Genomic DNA, 9,520 nt, shown 5'->3' with positions numbered 1-9,520 from the left:
GTGAAATTGTATCTCTTATCCTGGCAGATGTTTTTCTTAACTCTTTTGTCTATGCTCAGATAGTTGAAGCAGTATTTATATTCTAAATCGGCCCTCATTGTTACAGCACAGGGATTTATCTCTGCGGCACAAAAGACAGCGCCACAACATCTGACAAACCAGCTGATCTGCAGGACAAAATGTGCGCAGCATTCATGTCTGCAAGCTGAGGAAACGTGACATCTTCTGCTTTTAGTTTTGTGCATTTTAATTCTGTGCAGAAAAGCCATGAACACTTGAACAAACTTCTCAAAGTCGCAGCTTTTTTGTACACTGGCTGAAGATCTGACACCTTTTTAATTTTAACGGTTGTTTCCCTGTTCAAGTTAAAGACGATTGTCCTGGCTGAAACTTTAGCTTGTGTGCATTTCATTCACTTATTCCAAGAAGACACTAATGTGGGGGCAGGTACAGGATTTAAAAGAAGGTGGGAATGTGGGGGGGGGGGGGGGGGGTACTGTAGTATTATTTCAAACTGCAGACTTTTTCATGGACCAAACCTATTTTTCTGTATGTTCTTATGTTAGAATAAAGCATTATGTAAAATGTTACTGTTTGTTTTCTTTCGTCTACATAATGTTTGGCTTAGTAATTTTTATTCTGGATTTAAATGGAAAAACAAGTAAAGGAGGAGAGTAAATTTGCAAGAACACATGATCACAACTGATACATTGCATAAACACCAGTTTGGTTAAAATTCCTCTGCATACTTGAAACATTTGAGTGAGTACAGCAAAAACAAGTTGACCTGTAGAATGAATTGAAAGACGTCATTAATTAGGATTAGGTCAAACGATTAAAATGTTTGATCATGATAAATCACATCTTTTATACTGTTTGAAATTCCATTATTTTGCATTTAAAAACAAATTGTGAGGTGTTTTAAGTCTTAAGCTGAGTCTTTACTTGCTGTTTGAATCCAACCCTCTTATTTAGAAATAAAGTAAGGATCTGGTAGATTGGAGGTTACGACACGTAAAGATAAACTTTATTTATCCCCCATGGGGAAAATTTTTGCGTTACAACAGCTCAAGAAAACAGGAACATAATTTTAATATTAATATTTTTTTAACTTTAAGAAGTTAAAAATCAAACATATTTACATCAGTTAAATAAAGGGAGAAAAAATACAGTAATAGAATAATACAAGGTATGTACAAGGAACGTAGAAGGAACTTGTCATTGATCAAAATGAAAAAAGTTTAAGAGGACGTTAAAAATTGAAATATCGATGTCATAAGGTGGATATTACTTTTGGCTCGTCAACTAAGCTGTCTCAAAGTTAGTTTGTGTTTTTCAGTGAAATGCAGCAGTGTTGTTCTTTTCCATCACTGTGACTACAGGGAGACACTGGAGGTTTGTTCACGGCACGCGGAAAGGGACAAAATAGCATGTGATTAATCACGATGAAATGATGTAAAGCATACATTTCAGAACTGAATTAATTGCAATTAACGAGTTAATTCTGACAGCCCTAATGGATACAATAAAGTATCACAGAAGGGCATAGAGTGTAACTCCTGGTATAGAAAAGTTCAAAGGACACTCGTGTGTATTGTATAAAAAACAGACAGACAGCATGCTCCATACAGAGAACATAATGTGAAAAGAAACAACAACATCCCTCACAATGTCTTAAATAAAGGGTAAAGTGCCACAGTCAAAGGGCTTTGGTGTTTATAGATTAAAGGATGAGGTAGATATGAAGTGCTGTAAGCCCCCTGAGACAGACCTAATCAATAACATAATATAACTGGTATTACTAAGGTTATTAAGGTGGTCTCATTTCATGTTGTTGGGTTCTTGTGTTGCCTGGGTTATTATGATGGGTGAAAAAATGGGCTGGCTATACACATGTATATGCAGAGCAATACAAAAACAGCAGAGAGGAGAAGACATGCCCGCACAGTCGATCTAATGCCACAAAAAGTTTTTATTTCAATCAACAATTTCAATCAGATGTCTTCTTCAGTTGATAGTTTTTGAAAACTGGGGGCCACGCCCATAAATACAGATATCAACACCAATAGGCTGATGATATAGATAGATAGATGATGGCAGGTGTGGTCAAACATCCAATGTGTAACACACCTATAACAATCATCTTTGTTACTGTTGTTGTTAATTTAAAGTTATTATAGTTTATTTACAGCTCAGTATTTTAGTCAAGAGTTTGCTAATCCACAAAGATGTGGCACAACTGATTTAATCTTAATCATTAAGTTAAAATCAATTCATCACGTTTTGAAATTAAATCTGGAATCTGACGGGCGCCTAGTGGTTAGTGCGCACGCCCCATGAACAGAGGCTCGAGTCCTCCAAGCGGGGGCGACCAGAATCTTCCATCTGCCAACTCTCTCTCTTCTGATTTCTGACTCTATGTCCTGTCTCTCTTTAATAACAGCGTAAAAAATACCAAAAATCTGGATCCGAAAAGAATTAACAATAGTATTACAAATGAGAGGGGGCAATATTTCTGTAAAAAATATAGCGTAACAGGAATATTCTTTATGAAGAGGGCGTATCTGAAAATGTCATTTCACCACAGTGATTAAAACAATATGAGCTCTCTCAAAAAGTACAAATATGATGATTGTGTTATCTTAATTGTGGCAGATTCACTAACCTAAGATGATCAATTCTACTTATAACTAAAGTAAAGCTCGAGCAGCCTGTTATGTTGAGACTGTGTGGACTTTATTACTGGGGGATAAATCAGCCAAATGTATGATCATGATTATTCTTTATTGATTTAAGTTGGTATCATGTCTTGCTTCAACAATGTGTGTGTGTGTGTGTGCCTAATATTTACAGTCTATGGTGTGTGTGTGTGTGTGTGTGTGTGTGTGTGTGTGTGTGTGTGTGTGTGTGTGTGTATGTGTGTGTGTGTGTGTGTCGTTAGAAAGAGAGAGAGAGTTTGTCCCTGAGAGACGGTGGAGCAGACCAACCAGCAGCGGGGGTGTGCCGGAGCCTCAGCTGTGTGTTCGGTATAAATACCTTCACTCCCGGCTTCAGTCAGTGTTGTCACCGGTAGCAGCTCCACCCTAAGGTCAAACGCACGATGGCAGCACCAAAGAAAATCTGTGTGATCGGCTCTGGTAACTGGTGAGTGGAGGATCTTTGTATACTTTAAAGTTTGAATCAGCTTTATTGCAGCTTTTAATATGCACCAACTTAGCGTTAAATGAGGGAGGCATGTCAGTGCACAGTTTAGAGTCACCATATCTTTAAATATGTTCCCATGATTAGATTTCACACACACTGAAAGGTGTTTTTATGAATGCTGCCAAAAAAGTTTGAAAGCATAGAAGAGTACAAGCAACTTTTAACAGCTGATAAATAATTAGTTAATAAAGAGGTGTTCAATAGACTGAAGACAGCTTTTACCCTGCAGTGTGAGTGGAGGTCTGACTGACACTGGCAGTTAATGTTTTGATGACCTTTGATGCAAAACACACACACACACACACACACACACACACCACACACACATCTTGATATTTAAGGCACAGCTCCTGTCTTTTATCATCAGCTGAGTCAGCCTTCAGGTGTTGATATCCCTCAGCCAGCATGACATTTACTCAAGGAGTGCAACACCAAGTGTTCAGATATTTACTCAAGTTAAAGAAGACCTGCTGCATTTTAAAAACACTACATCACTACTTAGTGTCCTGCAAGAATGATGTAATTCTCATATAGATGTTACTAAAATAAAAGAGGTACTCATTAAATTGAGGAGTGATCTTTGTCAGTGTGTTTTATTTTTATTTATTATATTGATGCATTTTCAATACCAATATTAAAACGTAGGCTACTTAGAGAAAGAATAAATAGTTTTACCGAGATATGTACATCTGAGTGGTGCACTCTAATAATCCATATTTTCAATATTTTAAAGTTGAAAATATTCTTAAATCGCTTAAAAGGAAAAAATAGTACTAGTTAATTGTGATATACATATTTGTGATATACTTACTTGTATTTGATCCATGCAAGTATAGCATAGTTTTGTAAGTACGGCATACATTACACTCATTGGAAAGTCATCATACATACTTAGAATATAGAATAGAATAGAATTACTTTATTGATCCCAAACTGGGAAATTGTGGATTTAAATTACTTGTAGTTACGCATTTAAAATTAGTAAAAAATGAAATGAAAAATGTTACATTACGTTATTTGAAAGCAACACAGTAGTGTGGCAGTTTGAAACAGTTCATCCTTCTATCTGTGTTGTTAAGCACACAGCTATATCACAGGACTAAAATGTAAATGATATGTGCAAAAAATATCAACTTCATATTGATATATTGAAATATCTCTTATCTCATAAAGTGGTTTTCTGCTCTGACAATCTCTCGTGGTGTTTATTCTTGTCTGTGAAAGCATCTGAAGAACAATGTCAATCATGTGGCACTAAACATCTTCACACCGATTCAAACTAAAACAGGTCTGTTTACTGTGAAGGGATAAGTTAATGTCTTTCAATGAATGATTAACTCTAAGGATTTAGTTATGAAATGATTGAAAATAAACTGGTACATTATACATTTTGACTTTGTGTTTCCTGCTCACAAAGTTTAAAATAATTTTCAAATGGTGTTGAAATATTCTGTACAAGTAAATGTCCTTTGAAAAATGTGATACAAAAATAACTGGACTTTCAGCATCAGAATTTGCCTCAAATGACCAAAACGGTACTAGTATTAGAACTTTATTAAATTGTTTTACTGGATTGAAATGATTATGGACTAATGTGTAAACATTGCTTAAATTATATTGAAAACTGTTAAATGTATTAAAACTCTTATCAATGTGTTTGTTTAAACTAAAGTAAGTGGTCATGCCAGCTATAAACTAGAGCCTGATCGATTAATCAGCCAGCTGATGATATCTGCAGATAATAGCTTATACAGTGACTATTGGTATCGGCTAATTTTATCTCAGCTATATGCTGATATTACTAGATTTACTCAACAGCCAAATATCATTTCATTTGAGTATTATTGTTTTACAATAGCAGTTCACTTTCACTAGCTAGTGTACTATATGGATCACAATAAGCATCATCACCCTCCAGAGTGTCAAGCTGTGACGCACGTATATATGCAGTTACTTTCCAGTTGAGTGAGCATCTTCTCTCTGTTATACTGTGTGTCTTTTTCACAAGTGTTTGATAACTGCATTTGAGGGATCAACCGTTAAATGTGTATCTATCTCTACGGATCGAACATAGATCTAAAAAGATATCGGCCGAAATATTGATATCAGACTTTTTTTTTCTCCCTAAAATCGATATCAAAATGGGGTATCAGCCCCAAAAAGCCCCATATCGGACGGGCTCTACTATAAACCAAATGAAGTGGATGTAAAATATTTCTCTCTGAGATGTAGAGGTGGTGGTAAAAAGATAGCATGGAATGGGGCTAAAGAAAGTACAGTACTTAAGAAAGTGTGGTTTTCCTTACATGAAGCTCTTCATGAAGCAAATGTCAGCGTTTGACCGCTAACAATTCAGCAAAAGTTGATGATAAAACAGTTCAATTTAACAAAAAACAACAAATGAAAAGCACCTTCATATAATCAATATTAACTCTCCAGCTGGAGAATTTGCATACCCATTTTTTGTTCTTCTATTAGCACTGCAGTAAAAGAAAAAGGTTGCTTGTTTGGGGAAACAGCCAGTTAAAACAGCCACTGTCACTGATGATCATTGTGTGTCTCATGTCTCCACAGGGGCTCTGCCATTGCCAAGATTGTGGGCGCCAACGCAGCCAAGTACGATCAGTTTGACACCACTGTGAACATGTGGGTGTTTGAAGAGATGATTAACGGCCGCAAACTCACAGATATCATCAACACGGACCATGAAAATGTGAAATATCTGCCCGGACACAAGCTGCCCCCCAACGTGGTGAGCCTTGAATAAGACATATTTAACACCATTTTTTTAGTCAAAGGTACATACACTATTATTTTCATAGTTCGATGTTGCCATTTGATTAACATTTCCCCATATTTTCTTTCTCTTTTTTCACCAGTTGGCTGTTCCAGACTTGGCTGAGTCCGTGAAAGGAGCCGACATCCTGATCTTTGTGGTCCCACATCAGTTCATTGTTAGAGTTTGTGACACCATTAAAGACCACATCAAGACGGATGTTGTAGGAATGTCTCTTATCAAGGTGTCATTTTTCTTACCAGAACATTTTTATATATACAATACCATATATACAATACCATAACGGAACAGAAGGTTCCCAGTTCAATGCATGTACAAGTGGGATGTACAGTATACCCTCATGATTCATTTTGTGGTTTTCTGTCTGCTGTAGGGTGTGGATGCAGGTCCTGAGGGCTTGAAGCTGATCTCGGAGGTCATCAAAGGGAAGCTGGGTATTGACACGACAGTCCTCATGGGAGCAAACATCGCCAACGAGGTCGCTGAAGAGAAGTTCTGTGAAACGACCATTGGTACGGAGGATAACTGAATATTTGACAAGTTTAATCATTGAGCTAAATCCCAGCTACTGGTATATTTAAACCTAATGATCATAATTTCACTGCAATGCTTAGGTTTACTAGATACTATAATCAACAGTTCATGGAGGCTCCAGCTCTAGTCAAGGAGGACATGGCTTCAAACTATAGAATTTGTCTTTCCAAACACTAAAATATTTTTTATAGTCAATTGGCCTTTTCCATCTCTTTATATCAAGTAATAGTTATAGTAATGTGGTGACCTCTGTTCCTCTGGTGTACCGTGTAAAGCCCCATAAACACAAGTACTGAAATCTTTTCTCTTTTTTTCTTGTCCAACAAACAAAACATCCTGACGTTTAAATAGCAATATTGATATATGAATTGTTCTGTATTGTTTGTTTGTTTCATAAAATATACATCCCTCAAGTGCTGCCAGAGGAAAGTGACGATGTTTTGATTTGTCATTTTTGGACACAGGGTGCAAAGACAAAGTTCACGGGCCCATCCTGAAGAAGCTGATGCAGACCACCAACTTCCGTGTGACTGTGGTCGAGGAGTCTGATGTTGTGGAGATCTGCGGGGCACTCAAGGTCGGCTTCTTTCCTTTTTAAAAGCAGATTAACATCCTGATTTTTCCCAACCATCTGAGCACAAGCAGACCTTTCAGCGTTGTAGCTCTAAAAAATATTATTCACCATCTGCATTGACATGGCTAATCATTAGGACTTAGGCTATTTAAAGTTCAGAGGTTTTTTATAACATGTAGGCCTAGCAGCAGCAGCACAATAACATAAAAAAACCCCTGTCATCGTGTCTGTAGAACATTGTAGCAGTCGGAGCCGGTTTCTGTGACGGCCTGGGATTTGGCGACAACACAAAGGCAGCAGTGATCCGTCTCGGCCTGATGGAGATGATCGCCTTCGCCAAGGTCTTCTGCACGGACTGCCCCGTCTCCCCCGCCACCTTCCTGGAGAGCTGCGGCATCGCTGACCTCATCACAACCTGCTACGGGGGACGCAACCGCAAGATCGGAGAAGCTTTCGCCAAAACAGGCAAAGTAAGAGGAACTGATTTCATACTGCTTTTTAGTCACTCTTTGAATGGCCATATTGTTCCCCTTTTTATGTAAATCTCGATACTTTAAAATCAAATGTCTCTGTGTTTAGACCATCGAGCAGTTGGAAAATGAAATGCTAAACGGACAGAAGCTTCAAGGTCCGGCAACTGCATCTGAAGTCCACGTAATCTTGAAGCAGAAAAACATGTTGGAGAAGTAAGTTTGTCTAATTTAAAGATTGAAGCTTTATCACACGATGGCTTGTTATTTATTCCTGATATTATTTTTAACGGCTGTGTTTGAATGGGTATTTGACTGGTTATTTAATGAAATAAATGGTATTAAACATGACAAGTTAACTTAAAGTCCTGGATGTGTACGCTCGGTTACCAGGAGTTTAATAACAACACTGGTGCTATTCTCATTTGAGTACAACACATTTAAAAATCTAATTTAAAAAATATTAATTAGAATGTTTTACCATGTTTGTTTTCTATAAAACAAAGCTTTAAACAACCAGTTGTGTTTTTTGAAGTCTTATGTGCTGGATTATGTATGACCCATGTGCAACAACTCCTGGAGTCTTGTTGTCTCTGTTGCCAGGAAACACTCCAGGAAGTTTAACAGAGCAACAGCTTGCAGCTCTTTATGGTAAAGCTTGAACAAACAATATATTTTATGTAAAAAAAAAGTGAGCTGAGAGGATCTGATAGATGGATTTTGTTCTGTTTCGACAAAGCTAGATGAGCTTTCCCCTTGTTTAGTCTTTAAGCTAAGCTCACCAGCTGCTAACTATAGCCTCATATTTTAGCGGATCAGACAGAAGAGGGGTATATATATCTTCACATAACTCTCAGCAATGACATGAAAAAGTCTATTTCCCAAAATGTCTGACCAATGCTTTAATAATTAACTTCATCCATGAATCCTTCTTTTGCCTCTCCAGATTCCCTCTTTTCACTGCTGTGTATGAGATCTGCTTCAACAGTCACCCCGTTACAGAGTTCATCAACTGTTTGCAGAACCACCCAGAGCACATGTGAAGGACTGACAAAAGGACCGACGAATGCCAGAAGTTGGGAAAGGACTTTTACACTACTGTATTACACTTGTGACTGCGGGGGGGGGGGGGGGGGGGGGGGGGGGGGGTTGACCTTGTCTGTTTGAATATCAAGCTGAATGTAAAAAGTAGCCAAGTTGCCCTCTAAACCTGAGCTGCTGTTACTGACCGATACAGAACTCCTGTTTTTTGTTTTTTTTTACAGATTAGACGCATACATGTGGGAAAAAAAATGTTATCTAAATCTACCAAGTCTTACATTTGAATGACTCTGGCTTACACAATACACAAACCGACCTGAATGTTGTGAAATGTTGCATAATTTCTTGGTTAAAAAAAGTGCCTTAACTTGCCTTTTCACTGATTTATGCTTTTCAGTGTTAAACAATGCACTGTTTTTTTCTTCTGGAGTCTTCTTAAGATGTAGCCAAAAACGTCAAAAGATTTATTTTGGAATAAATTATTGAACTTTTTGACTTTGTGTTCACTTTGACTTGATGTTGAAATCTGCATGCATGAAACACTCATGCACACCCTCCTGCCTCACTGTAACATGACCTGAGCTCAGCAGTGCTGCCACTCTAAACTTTTCACCTTTACCATTTTCTACAGCGTCCACTTCAACCTTTCTGTAAGAGCACATCCTGTCTCTGTGCTCATCTGTGATAGCTGTGTTTGCACAGTATAGGATTATTGACAATACTGTTATAAATGTAGTTCAATTGCAAATAATGAAAACTCTGTCCTTCTCTTCTCAAACAAACTTGTTTGTGTATGCTGTTTATTCATTCACAAACATCCTTGCTATCTCTTTCTAGATTCTGTTAAAATGCAAGAAGCCCATGTGTGTTCATTAATAGCCATCTGTCCTGACTGACACC

At 37.6% G+C, this 9,520-nt stretch overlaps 1 protein-coding gene across 1 annotated transcript; it reads left to right on the top strand.

Annotated features, from left to right (window-relative positions):
- Positions 1-2,985: 2,985 nt before the first annotated feature.
- LOC109980872 (glycerol-3-phosphate dehydrogenase [NAD(+)], cytoplasmic) lies at positions 2,986-8,724 on the top strand. The gene is made up of 8 exons (XM_020629422.3): positions 2,986-3,144; positions 5,779-5,956; positions 6,084-6,224; positions 6,375-6,513; positions 7,000-7,112; positions 7,343-7,579; positions 7,689-7,795; positions 8,526-8,724. The coding sequence occupies exons 1-8, from the start codon at positions 3,101-3,103 to the stop codon at positions 8,620-8,622; spliced, it is 1,056 nt and encodes a 351-aa protein (XP_020485078.1). The 5' UTR covers positions 2,986-3,100; the 3' UTR covers positions 8,623-8,724.
- Positions 8,725-9,520: the final 796 nt, after the last annotated feature.

Source organism: Labrus bergylta, chromosome 5, assembly GCF_963930695.1.
Source record: "Labrus bergylta chromosome 5, fLabBer1.1, whole genome shotgun sequence".
NCBI lineage: Eukaryota > Metazoa > Chordata > Actinopteri > Labriformes > Labridae > Labrus > Labrus bergylta.
This window is presented reverse-complemented; position numbering and strand designations above follow the sequence as displayed.

Coding starts and splice junctions, on each gene's coding strand:
- LOC109980872 (XM_020629422.3), top strand. CDS start 3,101: ATGGCAGCACCAAAGAAAATCTGTGTGATCGGCTCTGGTAACTG. Junction 6,514..6,999: donor GTTCTGTGAAACGACCATTG/GTACGGAGGATA, acceptor TTTTGGACACAG/GGTGCAAAGACAAAGTTCAC. Junction 7,796..8,525: donor CAGAAAAACATGTTGGAGAA/GTAAGTTTGTCT, acceptor TTGCCTCTCCAG/ATTCCCTCTTTTCACTGCTG.